Below are 23,306 nucleotides of genomic sequence, written 5' to 3'. Positions count from 1 at the left end.
AAAATGCCCCGTGCATGTTGAAATGTTTTTGGTTTGTACCCGCATCGGTTCAGTGACGGGACTTTCCCCATTTATTTTTACTTTTACCTCACTGCTGCATCCCTGGGCGCGGTCCAGCCAAGAAAATAATGAATGACGCATATTTCAAATATGATAAATAAGACAATAGCATGAATGAGACGTCTTAAAATAAAATACATCCTGCCGCCTGATTTGACAGAATTAGCTTTACAACATTAGCCTCTTTGGCCTTTGTCTCACAATCTGACAATCTGACTCAGTGGGATGAAAGATGTCGCTCAGAAACAGGAAATCCCACTCGTTCTGTTTTTCTCAGTAACCCCGCTCTTTATTTTTTCTTCTTTCTCTCTTTGCAGAGATCTCTATCTCCGTGCACACACCCACACACCCTCTTATCCCCCTAATTTGAAGCCTGCTCTGAAGATGTCACTCAGGTCAGGTCGCCCACAGCCTGAGGCAGCTGCGTCTCCATGTAAGGCTGCATCTGGAGGCCTCCTGTCGACAGGCTCGTTGCCGCTCAGGAGATCAGAGATGTGCTCGTCAGACATTCTTCGCCTCCTGTATCACGAAACAACCAGCAATTAGGAATCCACACCTCCCTCCCACTCTCCTCTGCCTCCATGACAGACACACACCTCCATTTATCCACCACACACGGAGCTGCATGCTGACAGGTGCCTCGTAGAGAACATGACCTCATCACACATTTGTTCCTGTGTGGCACAGTTTAATCACACGGCAACAATGGCTGTTTTGTGTGGCTGCGGTGTAATCAGGGCCTGTGTAGCACTGTTATTGAGACCGGCTCACACATCCCCTGTTTCCTTTGGCACCTGCAGCACAGGTAACAGTAAAGAGCAGAATTATCCTCGGCTGGTAAACCAAGCCTTTAATCGCTCGGAGCGAATCCCTGAAGTCAGCGTTCTCCTTCATCTTCACATTTACGAGCAGACGACAGAGAAACAGAAGAGGTTTAATCCTCCGTGTTTCTCTGACGGGGAAACTTTGATGTGGTGAAGTTTTCTGCTGAAATTGATGACTATTTTCAGGTTTCCTCAGGTTGCGTCAATGCTGAATTAACCGAGTGAATCATCAGAGAAGTTTAAGAAAGAAGAAGAGCTCAGAGGCTTTAGTTCAATTAGAGAAATGAAATCCAAGATATTACAAGTCCTGCATTTCACATGAAGTATCTGCTAAATATACTGCATGTAATAATAAAAGCTCTAATCAGGTCACGTTCACCAGTAACAGTAATTACTTGATCATCTATTTATGGACTGAAACAATCATTTCAAACATGAAGATACGATGACGTGATGGTTCCATTAAAAAGGCGACACACAGAATAAGAGCACATGAAAAAGCTTTATTATCACACCAAGCTTCAACATAAACAAATTCAGAGTTTCTGACTTCAAGCTTAGAATGTGTAAACTATTCAGCAATGCCACGAGGGAGAACAAGTAGTGAACTCACTGTTATATAACTTACATAATTTATTAAATATCTGTTATTTTGGCAGGATTTTACAAGGAAGCGGGAAAAATACAGAAGTGAGAGGAGCTGAGGTCTCGGTCTCTTTTTTTTTTTTAATTCTTTTTTTAATTTTCCTGTGGCAGAGACGCAGAAATCAACACTGGGAACGACGGGAGCAAAAGAGATCTGACAGCATCTGCTTCTAAATGGAGTCGAGTCTCTGCAGTTTCACATTCAGCTTTCACAAGAACAACGATATCGAGCTATAGGTCGTCTGGGATGAGCAGGAATGTAGATAAAGAAAGAAAAGAATAAGAACAGGGAGGAGGCGGCTGGAAAAAACCAGGGAAAGTCCTACGTGAACAACTTTCACACGGGGGCAGAATGTATTTATACACTGTGATGCTCTCTTCATGAATACATCCCTTCATGTAAACCAACATATCTGCACTCGCTCTCCTCAGGTTAATACTTCACATCCTGTTTCTACTGTTGTTTCAATAGTAGGATTAACTGGAGTAAAACTTTTAGTTTGCTCTGAATAGTGGATTCTGTGATGAATTGATTTCCATCATACAGGACGAAGACCTTTAGGATTAAATGTTCGGCAGCCGAGAGATGAAGCGGCGACAGACTGATCAGCAGAGAGAACACGGAGGAATCAGCTCAGTGAGAAGAGGCCAATACATCGAGAAGAAGAACGCTGAGTTTCAAACGTCACTGAAGATTCAGCCATGCAGGTGAACACCGCCAACAACACCTAGTTCATAGAGATAACAGACGAGAGGCTGTGGGACGTTACAGGGATTCAAACCAAGGGAGGAAACTAATGGTTAGAAACGTGAGGACCTCGTAGCATCGGGTTATCTTTAGGTCCCTCGAGAAAACAAATACAAAAACCAGTATGTGTCCCAGTAATCTTTCTGTAATGGGGGGGCGGGGCCAGGACCAGGTCTGAGGGCAGCGCTGACAACTTCCTCTCTCTTCGGCCAAATCACAAACAATCTAAACAAAAAGTGCATGTCAGCAAGTTGCTGGTAGTGCTGTGCGTGTAGACGTACACATGGAGCCTGGTGAGTAACCAGGGTGTGTGATATGGGGGGGGGTAGTGCTGTGTGGAAGTTGCGGTATTCAGAGAGCTTCATTCCACAAGGTGACTGAAGCGTGGGTGACACAGTGTGTGAGTCCAGGCCCGAGCTATGAGCGTGTTGTTGCTTCGTGGTTGCGGAGGTGCAGACTGGGACCAGCGTCTTTAATTACTAAAGCGCCTGCGTCACTGGATCTTCCCCTGATCCGGACGAGGGCCACGGACACCGAGTCTCACACGTACTGAGGAGCAGAGTCACCTTACGAGCTTCATTTGGCAACGATGAGCCAGAATCATGGCTTCTTTCTCAGCTTTGAGCAGCATTTCATGTTTGATTAGATACCTTCAAAAAAATAGACTTTTAAACACAGAGCGCTCGAGGTAAACATCATCCACTCTAAGTTCTTTACTAAGTTTGACAACCGAGGAGATTGTTGCCATGGCAGCAGTGTTACGGTTTTGAGATAACACAGAAATACCGATACAGGCAAGAGGCAACTTCATCAAGTGAGAAATCAGACTCACGGGATCATCAACGCAAAACGACAGCATCGTAAAATGTACTTAAAGATGAGTTGTACGGCTTCAACAGCATCTTGTTCTGTTTGTGACGCCGAGGTCTTCATGGGCCCAACGTGTCCCAACTGGACCAAAACTGACCCGAGGTCGATCTGCTCCGACTGTTTCTATACACGTGTCCAACGTTGAGCATAACTGAGCCTTAACGAGGAGAACACACATGATGGGGATCAGTTAGGTCATAGGAAGTCAAATAGTTGGTTTCTATGCTTCAGAGACTAATTTATAAAGATAACAGAGTCCTGTTCGGTTCTGTGGACAACTGAGTGATATATAAACTGCATCTTTACATGTTTTTAAAATTTGTGTCTAATTTTCAGAAACTGATTTGACTACAATAAGCAGAGGTTCAGTTTTCTGATGGGAACACGGCTCTGGAGTCTCATTAATACTCTCGTTTGGATCCACTTGCTGCTTTTCTCACCGTCACACCAGAATAAAACCACAGAGCGGAATTCAGTTCTGACTCAGATCAGTTATTGCGACAAAATCCACAACCCGCCGACCCACGAAGACCTCTGACGTCCGGCAGCATATTGGTCATATGTGTTCATTAAACCTGCGTCTAACTCCTTCAGGATCCCAGAGAAACTGTGAGTACAGTCAGGTCTGAGCGATTTAATACAATAATGGAATACTACAGGGGAATAATGGTCAGATGTGGATGAGTATCAGTGTTTCTTGGATTCCCCTCTGATAATACGAGGGTGTGGTGTGCCGCAGTGTGTGTACATGTGCGCACAGTTGGTCTCTTAACATGTGGAAACACCACCAAAGAGGTGAGCCGTGGGTGTGGTGACATCATCGGCCCGGCAGCGATGGGGATTCCCTAACAAAAAACACATTCTCTTTCTCTCAGCTCACTCACATTTCTGTCTCTGTCTGGAGACACATGGGGTGGGTCTCTCTCTCTCTCCCTCTCTCTTTCCTCTCTCCCTTTCTTTCTGTGGCTCAAACACGACAGCAGAAGGTGTGAGGGCTTCAAATCAAAACAGCAGGAGGGCGGGAAAGACACTGAATCAGCGCCTGATGCTGTTAATGCACAACAGGAGGTGGGAAGAGAAATGAAATACAACAGAAGCACTCCTGGACACAGCATGCAATGCAAAACACTCGCTGCCCTCATTCATGAGAGGATGTTGGATGGGCTGATTTGTATGGCGCCACCTAGAGGCAGAGGAGAGGAGAGGAAGGAGGAGAGGAAGGAGGAGAGGAAGGAGGAGAGGAGGATGAGGATCTAGGCGTGCTCCAGGAGCCACTGGAAGAGGGGTGGGGAGCGGTGTGGTTCTCTGGCCCCCTGCAGGGCCTCCTCTCGGGCCTGGGACTGGCCGACGTGCGTCTGACTCTCTTCACAGTAGCGCAGCAGCATGTGCAGCAGCTCCCCCACACGCCACCTCCTCTCCCGAAGCCTCTGGACGACCACAGGGAGCTGAAGGGTCAGAAAGGTGATTATTCACAACAACGCCATCGCAAATCATTTGTAATTTACATGAACTGGGATGATGCTCTGCTGAAAATGGGTTTGGATGGTTGGATAGTAGTTTGCAGTTTGTTTGGTTCACCTGAGTCAGTCTAATACAAGAATACATCTTCACTACAGGAAGGTTAAAGACGTTCAAACTGTTGAGAAGGTGCAAAATCAAATCTCTGTTCACCCCATTTGTATAAATTACACTCAGCAATAAAGTAAAATGCAGTTGAATCAACATGTCAACAAAAACCTTATTGAATAAATATGTAGATTATATATTTATATTATAACATCTGCAAATTGAATGAGCTGGAACACCTGAACACTCAACTTTTTGAAGTGTATGACGACTGCAATGAAGAAGCAGCAGAAGAAGAAGGGGTAGAAGAAAAGTAGGAAGAAGAGTAAGAGGAGGAAAAAGAGGAAGAAGAGGAGGGAGAGTCTTTCTCATCATCACTTCTCCTTTTTGTTTTTAACCACATCAAAGTGAAGTGTAGTGGAAACCAAACACTATAACGAGTGTTTGACCTTGAAAACGAACAACATGAGAGTGAGTCTCTGACCTGACGCGGTTAGAGGAAGTGGTAATGATTAATAAGAAACACCACATTGGGGAGCCGGTGGTTACTGAACGTGATGTGTGCGGCCTGAGGGCAGTCACCTGCTGCAGCTCTCTGTCAGGACTCAGCTGGATCTGGGGAATGTCGGCCATGGAGGCTGCCAGCCACTGCAACATGCTCCTGAGCTGAGGATCCAGGCCGACGTGCTGAGGACTGCGCCGGAGCTCCCTGACGTCTGAGTTCACTACGACCAGTCCGGTCCTGGGAGCCTGCACCTGGGTCCTGTCCACGCACAGAGTCCCTGCAGGACGGAGACATTTGTTGTTTTCTTTATTCAGCCTGCAGTTGTTCGGCTCCACCAACCTGTGCAGTTTCAGCCCACATACATTTATTTTCCGGAATCATATGAGGTCACCGACCTTGACCTTCGACCACCGTGATTTAATCAATTCCTCCTTAACTACCAACTGAACATTTGTACTGAATTTGAAGAAATTCCCTCAAGGGCTTCTTGAGATATCGTGTTCACAAGTGAGTGAGTGTGTAGCTCAGTTCATCTTCGTGTGGATGCAGATGCACTGTGGGTAATGTGCCCCCAGCCCAGTGCTGGTCAGAGCTGGGTTCCCACGCTCCCACCACTAGACGGCCCCCCTGCCCCCCCTGCCCCCCTCACCGAGGCCTTTGAAACACACATGACGCCGAGTGAGAGACTGTGGAGGGAGTGGAGGGGATGAATGAGTGGCTGGACATGGGGGTGGTGAAATCCCCCGAATCCAGACACACACACACACACACACAGCCGTTTGAAATCTGGTCCAACTGTTCTTAATCTCAAAGAGTGGAAAGAACAAGACCTCAAATTAGCAGAGGGGCCCGTCTTTTCCCCTGCTCCCCCCCCCTGCTGTCTAAAGTGTGCAAACTGTTCGGTCTGTTCCAAAGGTGAAGCTGCAGGCGGTGAAATGTTCTTACCGCTGGATTCCTCCTTGACCTCAGCCTCCTTGTCCTCTGTGTTGTCACTGGGGGACGAGAAGTGTCAGAGAGGTTAATGAGGAGGGAAACAAGGCTGCATGTAAAGGAGACATGAATAACTATGAGCATGCTCTAGCTAACAGCAGCTAACACAAGCACTTCATTCATTCATCTGATCTAAAGAGCTCTTAACACACTGAGGAAACTATGCTGCATATTTCCAGTCAATATTGTTCTATGATCCAGTAAATGTACTTTTCTGCTTCGGTGTCTTTTGTCGGTTTAAGATTCGGCGTCTGAGAGTTCATGTGTGAAAATCTGCTCAATATCTCTCTTGTCAATTGTGCAAATATTTGCCGTGTGTCGTGCCAACAGGTAAACAGTCATTTCTCCGACTCGAGAGGATTGTTAATCACAGTGTTGTTGACACAGCCCACGGCTACAGACTCTCAGACTCGATACGAGCACATTGTTTTCTTTTCTGGAGGAGGATGGATTTTCACATTTCACTGCATTTATGAACAGGATCACGAAGCAGCCGTGACATTGTCAAAACAGAGAGACGGGGCAACTACAAAGTCATGCATCACAGGACAATACCAGAGTTAACTCAGATCTGTCATCACCTACGGTCATTAGTGCTGTGACTGTTTAAACCCACCGTGTAAAGGATTTACTGTAGCTGGTGACTAGGAGCTAAATATAGTTTATACTTCGAGAAAATAGAAGTATTTAGTTTATTGTGTGTGTTCTGCTTTTGTATTGTTTTCTTTTCTTTTCAAATTGTCCTGTAATCTATTCTTGTCAAATGCCACGACGGTGATGGTGAAACAATAAATGGGTGTGATAAAAGCCGTCTCCCAGTGACTCACTTCTTTATTTCACACATATCTTATGTTTTTAATGTTTAGAAGTAAGTTAACCACAAATCCGTATCTGTGTGAAACCTGCCACCTAATGGCTGGAAAGGAACTGCCTGTACACTACTGAGATAATTCATAAACACTCAAACTAATCTATTGCTCTACATGTTCTTTTATAAATGGTATAAACCTTGTGAGATTTATGTTTTAAATATAAATGTCAGCAGGGTGACGGCACCTGGTCAGTCCAGTCCTCGCTTTTCTGTTTCTGTTCATTTATGTTTTTCAAATGACAAAAGGAAACAGTAGTTTTAGCCCTTTTCAGATTAAGAAATCTGTGGCAGCATTTATTATATATATATTAGACTTGTATCAATGTCAACGTGCATGAATTCTCAGTTTTAAAGATGTTGTTTGGGGCGTGTATTGAAAGGACAGTGTGTGAAACGGGGACGACGTGCAGCAAAGGGAAGGGCTGGGACCGAACTTGTGGCCGTTGAATCAAGACATATATATATAAAAAAGATGTTTACTGTAATGAATAACTGACCTCGAGAGACTTTGTGCAGCCGCCCACAAGCAAACACTCTCATGAGATCATTTTTCTATTACAGAGAATATTTGTTCCCTCTTGATGATTTGTTGGGTAATGATCTTTGGAGATGTTGGTGCGTTCAGATGTTTGTGGGGACGCTCTGACATCTGAGCCGTCAGCTGCCAAACTGACTCCATGTGCTGTGAAGACATGACACTGGAGTCTCTTCATGTCGATTAGCATGTTGATTGACAGGAGCGTAACCGTTATTACCTGAAACAAGCGGCTGCATGAATGGAAGAACATTCACCGGCCTGAGAAAACACTGCATGTTTATAAAGGGTCTGGCAGTGCAGCTTTAACACGTCAATTATCGTGTGTGTGTTGTTTTAAAGAACAAGGCCTTGTGATGTCAGACCTGCAGGAGTTAAATCAGCTGGTTGATCTGAAACTATCGGTGGGTTTAAACTTTCAAACAGCATCAATGCAACGAGGGCAAGAACCCCCAAAATACAACAACACCACAAATCATCCCATCAAGAAACCAAATCGCATGCAAGTAATTTAGAGCAACAAAACATCACAGGCTGACGTTAGCATCAACAAGCGTATGCCGTGTAAAGCCTGTTTATATTTAGAGCTTTGGTGTGGTCATGCGAGGGGGCTGGTGGTTTCGAGAATGAGACAAAGTACAAATCAAAAATGCTATTGTACAATGTGGTAAATCATTTTCATACAGTGAAGGAAATTCTCTGGTTTCAGTTTTGTGCCGATGGATCGGTCACGTGCTTCCTTGCTTACGGTCTAGTAAATTGAGTGATTATTTGTTTGTCTCATTCTAGGTGAAACCCCCAGGTCTTTTATTTTGGGAGGTTAGCCACGACCAACCTGTCAGAGGGGGAGAAGGACATGCGCTCCTCGCACGCCTCCCCCTCCAGGCCCAGACTGCTCCAGCTACTGCTGTTCCCATTGCTGCTGGAGAGAGAAGGCAGGTAACGCACCGCTCTAACACTGACCATCATGAGAGACAAAGATCAGAAGGTATTCAGCACTTTTATCTTCTGTAATGATCATATCTGTGAAACACACTGGACTCTGAGTGACGAGGTTTCTAGACATTTGGAAAAAAAAAACTAAATGTCAGGTGAGGTTAAAATCAAGGTACAACTACAACACATGGAGAACCAAATTATTGTACTAATTTAACAGCAGTAGCGTTAAATGAACGTTGACGTAATTAAGACCTACATAAACACATTTAAGACCTAATATTTAAACGCATTTAAGGATTTGTACGGTCTATAATTCATATTATTACAGTTGAGACTTTCTCAGACTGATATGAGAGCTACTGAGGTTAAACAAAGATCAGGATCTATCAAGCAGCTTCAGCTCATTCTCTAAAATAACAACATCTGTAATGAGGCTTAAACCAACAATACTCAGACTGATGATCACTTTTGTCGGAATCCTTTAAGTGTCAGGTGAGGAGCTTTCCACTGATTCATCTTTAACTTTGATGGAGACAATTTGTTGCTCAAGGCTTAAGATGTGAGATCACTGCATCGCGGTCGCCACGAGATCCTGTTAATCATGTGGGTTCCACCAGGACAACCAGCTGGCAACACAAGCACAACACCGAACTCTCTCTCGGTGTAATTAGTCAATGATTAGCCTGCTGGCTGGAACCTGCAGACTGTGGCGTGCAGCATTTCTGATCATCTAAAAATACCTCCATCAATCTGAATTACTTCAGCTACATTGGCCTGGATGACACATGGTGAGAACGTGTTCATTAGTCAATCGTCATGTTCAAAGTGATTTCTTTCCCACTTCCATTAGTTCATCTGCAGATGGCTTTTGAAGAGAGCCTAAGGAATTACACATGCTGGACTTTGTTCTTGTGGAAACAGCGCCTGAAGTGAAGAGAGCGCTCAAAGACACACCTTTAGAAAATATTATGATACATTAACTCAGTCCTGATTGACAAAATATCTGCGCACACACTGTGTTCTCTCAGGATCTTGGGAAAGAATCGGACATGTTGCCAGTTTTGCTTCAATGGAGATAAAAACCTTTGCCAGAAAAGTCAGCAGCTTCATTCCCAGAGCCTGAAGACGTGTATGTGTTCATATGTTCAAAGACGGCCGACACTCAATCCTGCTTTAGTGATTCTGTCACAACTACAACCCTGTCCTCCATCCTTGTGGTGAATTTCACAAACTGGGCTCCACTGACAGCTACATAAAATCTTTAACAACATATCCGTTACACAGCTCACATATAATGCAACATTTGTACAAATCAGAGAAAATTGCATTCTGGCAGGGAGGACTCAAACCAAACACTGTGCCCTGTGCTGACCTTGGGAAACCTCCAATCGAGACTCGACCACAGGAGACTCCTGCAAAGTGTACAACACCAGCAACAAACATTCCTCATGTCCTGAGTTGATGTCTGCACAGGAATAAATTCTACAGCCTCTTACCCATGTCAACATTGTCCCCACATGTTTCAACACCGTGCCGGCTCAATACTTAGACCCTCATGACACTTTACACGTTTCTGTTGGCCGGAGACTCTGTGGTCAAAGTCTAATTTAGTATTTTACAGCACATCTTGTAAACATTTGATAGAACCCTTGGCTATAAAATATCTAATATATGTTGGTTTATAATTTAAAAGGAAATACAGAGACTTGTGCCACCTGTTGCTGCAATAATATTGCTTCATAAATACTGTCCTGATGTCCATAAAGATATTAGATTTAAGGGTCTAAATCTAATATCTGTTGGACATCTGGTTATTTCTTAGTCCGACTGTGTCAAATCACATTGTACTTTATTGACTGTTTCCAATAAAAGCACTAGAGTGAAAGTCAGAGAGAGTTAAGACCTAAAATAATCACCTTCTTCTGAGTATGAATGTTAAATAAAAAATGATATATGCTATTAAAAAACCTGCTAGGGACTTTTAAAATAATGATTATTACATAACTGCAATCGTTAGTGGACAAATGTACAAATGAAGACATAACAGCATTGTCAGACCCACACCAACATACTCCTTCAAGAGAACTGTGTGTAAAATGTTGTATTTATCCTCAGGTACCTGGATCTTTGTGACGTGTGTTTGAGTGAGAAAGCTAGTGGTTGTATACCTGTCACTGAGGTGCAGGAAGCTGCTGTTGTCGTCTGCATGCTCATCCTCAAAGCTCAGGTTGGACCAGCTGCCCAGACTGTCGTCTCCGACACTCAGCTGCTGGGACACGGTCGACTCAGTGGCTTCCCTCCCTGGAGAGCTACACAGAGAAGGGACACATGTTTACACCTTACAGATTCATGATGGTGCAGTGAAGTGGTGACGTTGGGAAAGAAGTAAATGAGATTTATATAGAAGTGTGTACCTGGTGTTGGCAGCCTGGCAGATGTTGGTTATGGCTGATGTCATGATCTCTGCAGTCAGACTCTCAGCGTAGCTGGTTCCATCATGACCGATGCCACTGTCGGCATTAAGGCTGGTGTTGCTCAGCTCGCGTTTAGCCGTCTCCATCGCCATGGATACCATATCCTCTGCAAACGCTGCCCTGTGGTCCAGGTCGATGTGAATCTTGGGAATGTCCAGGCTGGGGAGGCGCTCGGCTCTTGTCTGACCGTCTGACCCTCTTTTCCTCCTCTTTGACCCAGGCTGGCGGTGCCGGCTGTGTTTGGTGCAGTACGGACACTCCTGGACCTGACAATAGCGGCACGTCCTCTCCCCGAGAGCTACGCCCCCTGCTGGCCCCTCAGACAGCCTCTGGGTGTGAGAGTGGCCTTGCGTCCTCTGATGCTCCCGGGATGAATGTCCAACTGAAGACAGGCTCATCTTCAAAGTGTCGTCAACTATTTTCCTGGCGTAATGATCAATGACCTGTACCACCCTGCTGCTGTAGCCTCCATCATACAGGCTTCCTGTACTGTGGTAATGCTTGCTTTTACCCTCTTTGGACAACAGGGGGCAGGAGAAGGAGTTCCTGATGAGATTCTCTGCCATGTCTTCAAATTTGGATTTCTTATAAAGACAGGAGTCCGTATGAGACTTGGGCAGTCGCACGGAGGAGAGCTGCAGCTTGCGTGTGACGTCACAGGTGATGTTGTACGCTAAAGACTCTGCGAAGTTGACCAGGTCCATGTACTCCCTCTGCTCTTCAGAGTCGCTGCAGCAACACTGAGCGTCCTCGCCTGACGGGGACGCCACCGACTCTGCTCTGTCCTTGGGTGACGAGGCCTCACTACTCGAAGCTTTCCATTCATCTGGCAGCGACTTGGAGGAGTGAAGGCGCAAGCTTGGGGTTCTCTGCTTGACCTTGCGACTAGCATGAGCCAAGCCTTGTTTTATGGATCGGTAGGCCAGGCGGCTAGCGTACTGGTCCAGCACCAGCTCCCTACTACCTCCCTCTTTTTTCAGCACCCTGATGAGGTAGCCAGCATATTCATCTGTCACACTCTCACAGCTGGGATACTCCGAGGACAGACCGGAGCTGGAGCAGGTGCTTGAACTGGAGGTGGGAGAGCGAAAGACGGAGGCTATCATGTCACTGGACCACTGCTCCGCCTGCCTCCCCACCCTCCAGTCTCTGTTCTGGTCTGTACTGAGTTGAGACTGATGTTGGTGTTGGTGCAAACTTTCAGAGATAGATCTGTCCAGGCTCCTTCGTCTGAGAGCTCTGTGATATGGACACTGCTGACCAGAGCTCACCATCCTCTTCACGTCGCTGATCACCTCTCCCGCCACCTCCCCAGCATACACCCACAACGTGTTGAGTGTCTGCTCCGAGAACTGAGCCACGCTGTCTCTCCTCCTCCCGCTGCCCTTGCTCATCTCTCCCCCCTCCTCCTCCTCTGCTACTCCCAGCGTGTCCATCTCTGTTGCCATGGAGACGATGTGACAAGCCAACCGCTCGGCGTAGTGGAGAGCTTCTTTGTTGGACATCCTGTTAGCCGACATCTGGTTCATGTCATGCCGGCCACTCCCCGTCTCTAAACATCTGTGACTGACATCAACACCAACCTCTTCTGCCAACGCTTCCTCCTCCTCCTCCTCGTTGCCATCTGCCTCCTCAGAGAGAGACCTCATCAGTTTGAGCATAAACTCGGCCTTGTCTTCTTCAGGGGTGATGTCTTTTGGCCCTGGGCCAGGCTCGGGCTGATAGTGAGGGGTGGAAGGCGGGGTAGCAGGGGAAAACTCTTTGGCCAGTTTGCTTTTCAACTTCTTGGAGAACTGTTTTATCTGCTTCTCCTTGGAGACCTCACTGGGCTGCTGAGGGGTAGAAGGAGGCGTGCCGGGAGTCCCACCAGATTTCTGGCCAGTGTTTGGAGTTGAGTCATCCCCAGGAACAGATATCCTCCTTTGTCCACCCATCTCAGTACCCGGCACATCAAGAGTATGCATCATTACAGGATGAGTTTCAACCACAACTCTGGCCCTAGGGTCGAACTCACAGCCGGCTCTCCCGTGGCTTTGAGAGCCCGTTGCTTGTTCTGCAGCTCCGCCATTCCTCAGATACTGTGAATCTCTACAATCATACCTGACACACTCCCTGCTGGCTCCCTGCTTCGACGGGGAATCTGGTGGAGAAGTGTCCCTCCGGCTTCCCATTGTCTTAGTGAAGAAATCGGCACAGTCACCGAAACTCTTCTTCATCTTTGAAGCAGTTATTAGCTCACAAGCCTCAGTAACTATCATATCCACCATGTTGCCAGAGAAGTTTTGGAAGGAGGACTTTCCTTGGGAGGGCTCTCCTTCAGCTATGGGGGTCTGTGTTCCATGACTGTACAGGTGAGTCTGTGTAGATGTGGTGGTGTCAGAGGAGGGTTCAGTTATTCCTTCAGGGTTTTCCTGTGGGGTATCTGGTGAACTGGACGCATACTGACAGGTCTCCTCAGACTCGTGAAGGTGGGACAGGGCTTGGCCGGCCTGGGGCACAGGAATACAACTGGCCATCCCCGAGACAGTGAACAGGGCTTTCTTCACCGTGCAGGTAGTATCTTCTCCTGAGGGCCCTGGAACCGCTGCAGCTGAGCTGGAACTTAAAACCTGCTGGTTGGCAAAGGTACTACAGGTGTTAGTGCTGCTGTTCTCTGAACTGACGTAACAGATGTTGTCCAGAGACACACTAATAGCTGCTTGGCTGGTGAAGGCAACATCGGCCTGAGAGAGCTCTATGAAGGCCTCCTGGATAACAGACTCAGACAAATCTGAAGCGTAGGAGGTAACCACCTCCTCCTCTTCCTCTTCCTCTTCCTCCTCTTGCCTATGGCCAAAGGACCAATCACTAGGGGTGAGAGGGGTTGAGGGGTGGGAGAACTGACACACTTCCATAATACCTTCAAACACAAGCTCTTCAGCCAGGTCAGCAGCGAAATGTGAAACTGTGCTGTGAAAAATCTGTTTTTTCACAGTCAGGAAGTCCTTCAGCGCCCCGGACACAGCCTCTCCCACCAGGAAACCAGCCAATCCACTGATTGCTCGCTCCTTCAACACAAAGGCGTGGCGCATCCCGATCTCGTGGAAGGCCATCTGAAACACTGAGGAGGTGAGCCTCGCAGCTAAGTGACACAAGGTGGTGGTACAGGAGGACACACCTTTTTGAAGGTCTCTCAAGGCACTGCCCAGGCTCATTTCCACCAGGTCTGTGGCAAACCTCTGAATGCCATCGGTCAGAGACTGAGACTTCTTCTGCAACTTGTCCACTGTCACAGTCTCCTGTATTTCTGAGAGCTTCATCAGGTAACCCGAAGGATTCTCAAATTCCTTGTGGCAGACGCAGCTGAGATTCTTGTTGTCACTGATGTCAACAGCAGACTGGTAGCCACACACAGACCCCAGAATTTCTTTGGAGAGGCTGTTGGCAAAGTCTGAGTAGGTCTTATACAGAGAGCAGAGGTCCTGGGGTTTACGTAGCTCGGAGCTGTCCTGACTATCTTCATTTGTCTTCCAAAAGTATTCCATTGGTCCACTTGAGTCCACCAGAGGGCTGAAGGCCGAGATGCTGACAGGACTGAAGAGTGGGCCGCCGTTTTCCTCTGAGGGGGTCTGCACGGGTCGAGGGGAGTCAGGCACGTCAGTGTGAAGTGAGTAGGGAGAGCCTGGTTTCAGAGGAGTAGGTTTTTTCACATTGGCTGGGAGTGTGGGGTGGTCGAAGCGGTGAGGATTCATACCCTTGGTTGAGCAGCCCCGAGAAACATATTTGGATGTCGACCCACTGGAGCTGGACTCGGTGCACTTTTTCTGTGAGGTGGGAGCACTGACGGTGTCCAGAGGCAGTGCAAGAGTGGAGCTCTCTGAGCTCAGCTCATCCACGTCATCAAACTGATCAAAACTGTCAAAGAACTCACTGACTTCAGAGTCTGAGTCTTCAACTCGCTCCCTGGGGCCCCCCGGCACCGTGGGGATGTCCAGCTTGGCCAACAGGCTCTTCTGGTAGCCCACCTCGTCCAGGAAAATGATCGGACTGGGGCTGGAGCCGTCGGAGTCCTCTGATTCACTGACATGAATCACAGGAGAAGGGACACGAGCCCCAGGACTGCAGTAAGTCCACTGCGGTTCCACACACGATGACCTCTGCACTGTGATGGACACGTCCGGACCCGGCTTGTTTTGGGCTGAATACTTCTTGGAAGATGAGCTAATGATAACACGGGAGCCTGATAGTTCTTTTCTCCTCTTATGGGCTGGGACTGTCTGCGATGCCACGTCGCGCTTTTTACGATATGAAGCTGCAGGTGGACATGAAGAGAGAGACGAGAGAAAACTGGTTAAATACAATACAGACTAAGAAAAGATAAACAGTATCTATAATCAAGATATTGTAAAAAAGAGACCAGCAGCATCGAAGCACCAGATGTTAAACGTACAGGGATTGTTTCCCGTGTCGTCCTCCTCCAGATGCTCCAAGGCCGTGACAAAGTCGTCTTCGATGGATGAGACCGACTGGTTGGTGTCGTCCTCCTCCGGCTGACTGGCCTCAGCTGTGCCCCTCTGAACCGCCTGAAGCTCTAAAGCGTAGCGGACACCGGCCATGTAGCAGCCCAGCAAGCTCAGTAGAGACGCCACACTGGCCTGAGGGTACAGGCCGGTGTTGGGGTTATGCCTCAGCACACACACGGCTTTTAACCAACACTGGAAGAACAACAAGAGAACAACGTCAGAAATTAAATGGAAGATATTGAAATCATGGCTGGCTGGTGATTCATATTCAGCTAAATTTATAGAAGATTTACTGAATTTTCCTTTCTAAAAACCGTCAGAGTAACTGTCCCTTGGAACTTGGAACGAGACGAGCTGATTATGTGAAAGATCTTGGCTTTTGCAAATGAAGCAGAATTCACATGGGGGTGACTGTTATGTCTGTACTCTGATTGCAAGTGGATATGCTACATGTACAAAATCACTTGTAGTAAGTCCACACTGTGATGCAGAGCGGTGGGGGGTCCAACTGTCTGGAGCGGACGACCAAACCGCAGAGCGAGCTTCAGGGCCTGTGTGAACCCAAACACTGCACATACGACCGAGACAGACACGGCTGCAACCGCAGGCTGAAAAAATGTTGTTTTTTCAGCCTGTCTGTCCGACCTGTGTTTCTTCAAAAGCGTGAGAAACGCAGGCACAGCCGGGCAGTGGGAAAACACGTCAAACTGCCAGAGTCGCTGAACATTAATGTCACACTTAGAAGCCATTTGGGTTCTCTCATGTGTAAAAAAGAAAAAAAATCACATTTCATCTGCTCTGCTTACAGAGTGAATAAACTTGTTATTGCAAAGATGTCAAATTATTTTTCATAAGAATCCTGAGTCACTTTTTGAAGGAAACAACTACGCGGTCTTCTGTACATCTACAGGCAGCGAAAAGCTCGAGTTCTGCATTTCCCCGTCTCACTTCTGCTTTCATCAACATGCTGACCGAGCACGTTCCTTCGATGTGTCACCTACCTGAGGCCAAGCGTCCTTGTGCTCCGACAGCCTGCGCGAGTCTCTGAGCAGCAGAACCTCGTCATTTTTGAGGCCGTCGACATGGAGGGACCGGAGGAGCTCACACAGCCCTCCTGGCAGAGAGGCTAGAGCCTGGGGAGGAGAACACACAGAGGCTGTAGGGTGCAAGGTGGAGCGGATGTGGATCACAAATGTTCCAGCACATCCAGTAACATGGGTTTGTGGTTGGTTCCTCCTCGTACCACAGTCGGTACGTAATCGATACTGCTGACGGGGGAAAACCTCACTTTTTAAGAGATGCTCTGACCGAGTCGTCTGACTGTAACACTCAGGTCTTTACACCTGCACAGTTCTCCTGAACCCAGGTTTACTAAACCAATCTGACCACAATACTTATCCACTGTGCTGATATTTCATCCCAGAAGCTGTAAGACATGATTATGAATGGAAATTCTACTACTTCCCAAACAGAGCTGCATAAATCTGCCTCGTGCTTTCATGCACTGCACGCCTGGAATGAGCTTGGAACTTGGAATTGTAACGCTGTCAGCACGTTAAGAAAACCTCTTGAAATCTGTTTTTATTGAATAATGCAATTGCTTTTAACATGTGCTTTATATTTTCCATAATTTAGTTGTGCCATTGATTTCCATGTTTCTATGCTTTAGTCTGTTCACTGTGTTCAATCTTTTTTGTGTTATCGACCCAGTTTGTGTTTTAAACAAGACATTTTTTACTTTATTTGCTGCCCATCTTGACCACAACTGCCTGGAAGGAGAAATATTGTATTTCAAGTGACCTTCCTGGTTAAATGAAGCATCAAAACACATAATACATCCCAGACTCGCATGGTTGCTGTTGTTAAGAAACAATCCACGTTACTTTCTGAATGTTTGAGTATAAAACACGTCATTACCACATGATATACAGTAGATTTGACAAGTGAGATTCTGTAGGCGTGTTACTACGTGTTTGTACTCGTGAAGTCTTACCTGCTGGGTGACCTCGTCCCCTTCACATTGTCCAGGCAGACACACAAAATGAATCTGAAAGAACACAGTTGATGGTTACAAGTGAACGTGGCTGAGCTCTGTACACGTTTGCATTGCTGTGTGTTTGTGAGACAAACCTCTGTCAGTCTCGTGGCGTCTCTGGTCGTCAGCTCCAGGCCAATGCTGCATAGCTCCTTTTTGTTCCTGAAGAGGCTCTTCACACACTGAGCCCCACTGTCACGCACAGTCTGCAAACACACACGCAGGGTTCTTTAGACTCAGGATACGGTTTCCCAACAGAACTAATGAGAAACCAATGTGCATGCATTTGTTTGTCACTGTAGCATTTATGGACGATGAATGGAAGAAAAAGAAAATCCTATTTTAAGTATCTCGCTGTTTTTACAAGTGACTTTAATATAGATCCTATAGATAATAAGATTATATTCACAGTGACATTCAAAAACACTTGAGATCCTACTGTCCTATCCATTTCTACTGGAACACAGCACCACATTAGAAACTCCAGTAAACATATAGCAGCTACTGACCACAAGCATGTTAAACAGTTAGAGCACAGTGCTGTTTTATTACAACACAAGAACGTTTGCATTTTAACAACAGAACAACATTGCAAGAGGAAGTAAAAGTGCAACAGCCTGAGGTTTTATGATCAGGAAGCAAAATCTGATTTCAGTTTGTCCTAGTGAAAGTCTTTTTAATATCTGGTGCACGTGTCCACATAGAAATCCTACGTGAGATGTAATCACTGGAGCGTGGAGCTTAAAACCCTCATTCAAAGATTCAGTGCAATACAGACTGTGGCAGGATAAACTTCAGCCTCCCAGCAGACAGACCTCTTTTCGAACCGAGGCCCTGGACCTTAGTGGGACTCCTCGAATACGGGCACAGGCGTCCATGGCATCTGCGAGCTGCACAGGGGCTGGCTGACTGGCCGCTCACCTATAAACACAGAGGTGACCGGGGAGAAAGAAAAAGGCAAAGTGAGTAACACAGAATTGAGGAGACAAGTTTAGAAATTCAGACTTATATCAGAGCTTTAAATCCCAAAGCTCAGTCAATTCTCGGAGCTTCTGTCTACAACCCTGCAACTAGAAATGTGCCAATACCAGAACTTCAGGATCAGAATTGCCGCTTATGCTGCTAAAATTGCCGGGTCGGGCTTCTGGGAGTAAGTGAATCAATGTACCAATCTGATAACACTTCTTTAAGGTATGTCAGTTTCACCCAAACAACACTGAACATTTTCTTCAGCCGCAAAAAATCACATCTTCTTCGCTGCTCCGGAACAGCGGCTGCACTGTGCTGCCACAGGCATGTACTGTTTTTAGAGCAGCAAAGAAGAAGTCATTTCTGGTAGTGTAGCGTTAGCCGGAGCTAGCATGTTGTATTTCAAGCTGGAAAGTCACACAAGTAAAACAGTGATGTGTTGCATGAAATACTTCAGGTTTATGCTGTTTAAAGGAAGTGATTGTTGTTTATTCCATAGCTTTTCCAATAAGTATGTATCGGTATCAGGGAGTTAAAAATGGTGTCTGAACATCTCTACTTGTAACAACCCTCAGAAAGTGAACAGGATTGTTCAGCGTGAACTCCTCATTGCTGCTCAGCTCTCTCGCCCTCGACCAAAACAACATCACATGACAAAGCAGTGACAGTATCAGTGCTATTAGTAAACAAAGTGATATCTCACTATGTGTCTATCTGCGGCTGCACGGCCCACTGTACATGCAGGCAGCTCGTGTGACAGTCATGGGTTCAACAAAGAGCTGCATGTGAACCATCCAGTGATTTACATCAACAGTCACCTGTGAAACCGATTAAAAACATTTCCCTGCAGGACGCGATGCAGTTAACGTTTTGGTTTGAGCTCCACATTTTTGAGATTGTGCAGCTGAGCGAGGTTTCGTCAAACCCGTGTGAAAATAACATGAGGCCTAGACTCATCCTGTTGATGAGGAGCAGCTACGAACTGCAGGCCACTGTTCTTTCATATTCTTTAAACAGGCCGGCCTGCATCAGAGATCAAACAGGAGAGCAGCGGTGTGAGCGCGGAGCGGGGGAAACACACTCGGTAAGCAGCATGAGAGTGTGGCTAGAGAGGCAAAATATTTACAGTGTACAAGAGGGAAAACTTTCCCAGGAAATCCAAGCCTCTCCTTTGAGGTACGGTCCAAAGCAGCTAGTGGAGCGCAGATGCAGGCAGGTGGTCTGATTGATCAGCCCCTCCAGCATCCTGAGAACCAGCGGGGTCGAGTGCACGCCACAGCTTCCTGTGGTCATACCGGACCTCCTGGATTCTCACGGGTGCTTTGCAAAAAAAAACAACATAGCCAGGCACCGCTGCCCAACCTCAACCACACAGCACTTCCACATTCACTCAGTCACAGAGGAAGCAGGCACAATGACGTCTATTATGACGGTGACTGTCTGAAGGAGAGATGAACAACACCCGGGGATGTTTCATGTGTAGTTCACAGCTTTAGTGTCCAGTGGTCCAGTTTATGGGAATAACTTCAAAAGATGACATTATCACCTTATGCAACTGGTGTGGTCACAGAGTCATAGTAATCTAGTATTACGCATGCAACAGGGAAATCACAACTAAGTCAAACAAGGTTAAACAGATTGTTGAGGGCTGATTCATGAAGTTAACTATCACTGTTGAAAAAAAAACAGGAACGCAGCTATGCAGATTCAGCAAAAAGGTTCTGGAGGTTTGTGATCAACAACCTGTCAAGGTTGTAAAAAACTGTGTAGTCTGAAGTGTTGGTTGTTTGACTGGTGGTGCAGATGTGGCCCAAATCCCGAGCAGTGGGTGGCCGGAAGGATGGATAAACAGAGGCTGAGAGGGAGCAGCAGAGCCTGGGAGAACACGAGGAGCAAAACTCTCAGCTCAACGTGAGACCAAACACCATCTCACACCAATTTCTACTGAGCCACAGGTGACTCAGGTCAGGTGTCACCGCAGCAGCTGCAGCACACATGTGACGCATTTACTGGTTGGGTGATAAAATCAGTCAATATTAGATTAATTTCATAATGGCACAAATTAGTTTTTTTACATTTCTCATAATAACATAAGAGATCTCTAACTTGGTTTTTGCTCTGTAGCTTTTTGCAGCGTGTTGCTTATTCATGCATGATCGTGTCATCGTCCATAAGGAGACGTTTTATATACATAGAATTTATAATATATCAGTATCGGAAATGTTTTACAGCCTAATATCAACTTCATGTTTCACAGGTTTACTGATTCTCTGTGTCCACAGTTAGATTCCTCCCTGGGGAACTACTGCAAACTATCTGCTACAAAACTTTAACTAACCTGGTTAATAAATCAAGAAATCCAATATATGCTCAGTCCTTGTATTGTCGTAAAACTGGTGGCTCGCTGCATTTAATAGGAATTCAATGCACATAAAGAGCGATTGACAGCAAAAAACTTGATACCTCTAAGTAACAAAAAAGGTGCGACACAACAACACAGACACCGACTCCTCCCTGAACCTGTTTCCCGTCTCTCTCTCTCTCTCTCTCTCTCTCTGTCGAACACATTAAATACAATACAAGTCACATTGAAACCCTGAACTGAATAAAAAGGCATTAACTGATTAATTAAAACAATCATCAACAGTTAAATCGTTTTTAACAGCAACACTAATGGTCAAGTTTAGTCTCCACATTTGGTTCTTGGCTGTAGATTCCGTCTTTAACAACTTGAACTCGAGCCCCAAAGCTCAATGCTCCAGATACAAAGTCCTGTTGTGAGTATAGATACTTGCATCAATAGGATCTATTGAAAGAAACTAAAGTGGAGTCATGAGTTGGATCACATCCTCTCGGCGCTGCAGCGTTCACATCTATGCTGCTGCTGTGTGCACATGCATGTGATTGGTTTCAAAAAAATGTATATATGAAGAAAAATCCTGACACATTTCTCTCCCTGACATGAATGTACACAATGTACAATATCCATATCAGTGATGATGATCCTGGAACTGGTTTAATTTGGTGTTGGGTTGAAACCATATTGTCCATCTTTTAACTTAAAGGTCCAGTGTGTAAGATTTAGGTGAAATGGATCTATTGGCAGAAACTGAATAGAAAATAATCCTAGTGATGTTTTCACTAGTGTGTTTCATCTAAATTTGACAAATTGTTGTTTTCTTTACCCTAGAATGGGCCTTTTATATTATAGTACTTTATATTTACATCAGTGGTGGATCCTCTCTACGGAGGCAGCCATGTTTTTTACAGTAGCCCAGACTGGACAAACTAAACCTTTTGAGTTTCTATGACGACTGAAGCTACCACAGGTTCTCTTTCATGTTTGGGGGGTTCAGCAGCAACATGACACTTCACTGAACCTTTACAACCCATAATGCAACAGAAGAGATGTTGGTTATATGATGGTGTCGCTCTGCAGTAGAGATGAACAACACATGAGATATTGTCACTTGCATCATCAATGATGAGTCAATCAGTAAAGCTCACTCACAGCTGTGACACACGCACACACTGACACACACACAGACACACACCACACCTCAGCCTGACGTGTAACCTGCTCCTGGAGACTAGGCCGCTGCTCCAGCCCACGGAGCCGGGCTGTGGGTGTCTGTCCCCGGGTACCGCCGCCGCAGCAGGCCCGGGCAGCAGCCGCGCTCTGTGGATGCTGATGTTGACTCACTCGGGCTGTGCGGCTGCAGTCAGTCCCCGCACAGCACAGCTGGATCCCCGCAGCACGACCCGCACGAGCACCGGCCCACGCACACACCCGAGGACCACGCGCACACCTGAGGGCCCCCCCCACACACGCGCACGGCGACGGGCTGTCAGTCACCGGGCTGGCGGCGGAACCAGGCCGCGGTCTCCTGACAGTGATGTCACCTTATTGTCGTCAGCTAGCACCTAGCCCCCCCCGAGCTAACGCTGCCGTGCGGACGGGCGCATCCGAGCATCGAACCCACGACAGCGGGTTGTGAGTCCGCTCGGACGTGTTGCGTACACGTTAGTATTCCTCACGCACACACACGTTAGAGTAAAGACGTGTTGTCTCACCGCTTCGTGTCCGACTCGCTGCTGTCTTCAGTGGGCGACCCGTCCACGATCCGACCGCTTGACTCGGTTCAAGCTCGAGTTCCTACCGTCCAGCCTGAGAGGGGGCACATCTGTCACATCTGGATCCACAGAATCAACTTCCTCACATATCAAATATGAATCAACATCAGTTCAACATCTGTCTAACCCTCATTCATGCTAGTGTCGCTCATTATCACACGTTAGCATCGTTAGCATCCGCAGCTAACATGACGCAGTGAACCGCCACATTCCGGTAAATTCACGTTTCTTATATTAGTTCACGCTGAGCGCGAAGTCACCTGAAGGGTCCCGGTGCATGGTCACGCGTCCCCGGCCCCGCGTCACTTACCGACTCCCGCAAACGAACCGCAAAGAACCGACATCACCGAGTTCCGCTCGTTCCGGTTTGCCCACGAAAACAACACAGAGACAGCGCCAATCGAGCCCAGAGGAAACGATCTGCGGGTCAACCGAGCTCGAACAATCGAGTTAATAATAATAATGATGATGATAATATTGATAACAGAGGTGGAAGTAACGAAGTACTTATAGGGTATATAAAGAATATGAATTATAATAAAAATGTATATAATTATTAATTATATATCCTGAATACGTCATTTAATTTAGAATAAATCCTAATAATAATAATAAAAGTGATGGAATGTAACAAAGTAC

The 23,306-nt window shown here is 46.5% G+C and overlaps 1 protein-coding gene across 5 annotated transcripts; it reads right to left on the bottom strand.

Moving 5' to 3' along the window:
* Positions 1-1,367: 1,367 nt before the first annotated feature.
* On the bottom strand, positions 1,368-23,110 carry akap11 (A kinase (PRKA) anchor protein 11). 5 transcript variants are annotated; one of them, XM_035173912.2, is made up of 13 exons: positions 22,978-23,110; positions 22,608-22,701; positions 18,380-18,485; positions 17,660-17,770; positions 17,523-17,576; positions 16,531-16,662; positions 15,457-15,721; positions 10,968-15,318; positions 10,722-10,862; positions 8,450-8,536; positions 6,164-6,210; positions 5,296-5,495; positions 1,368-4,592 (listed from the first exon to the last, which is right to left on the bottom strand). In XM_035173912.2, the coding sequence occupies exons 3-13, from the start codon at positions 18,440-18,442 to the stop codon at positions 4,401-4,403; spliced, it is 5,643 nt and encodes a 1,880-aa protein (XP_035029803.2). In that variant the 5' UTR covers positions 18,443-18,485; positions 22,608-22,701; positions 22,978-23,110; the 3' UTR covers positions 1,368-4,400. The 5 variants fall into 5 exon arrangements, with proteins under 5 accessions (XP_035029803.2, XP_047198467.1, XP_047198469.1 ...); XM_047342511.1 differs by having other exon boundaries at positions 22,928-23,051; XM_047342513.1 differs by having other exon boundaries at positions 8,450-8,533; positions 22,928-23,051.
* Positions 23,111-23,306: the final 196 nt, after the last annotated feature.

The sequence above is a fragment of the Hippoglossus stenolepis genome, chromosome 13, assembly GCF_022539355.2.
Source record: "Hippoglossus stenolepis isolate QCI-W04-F060 chromosome 13, HSTE1.2, whole genome shotgun sequence".
Lineage (NCBI taxonomy): Eukaryota > Metazoa > Chordata > Actinopteri > Pleuronectiformes > Pleuronectidae > Hippoglossus > Hippoglossus stenolepis.
The sequence above is the reverse complement of the archived record's forward strand: the minus strand, read 5'-3'. Positions and strand labels throughout refer to the sequence as shown.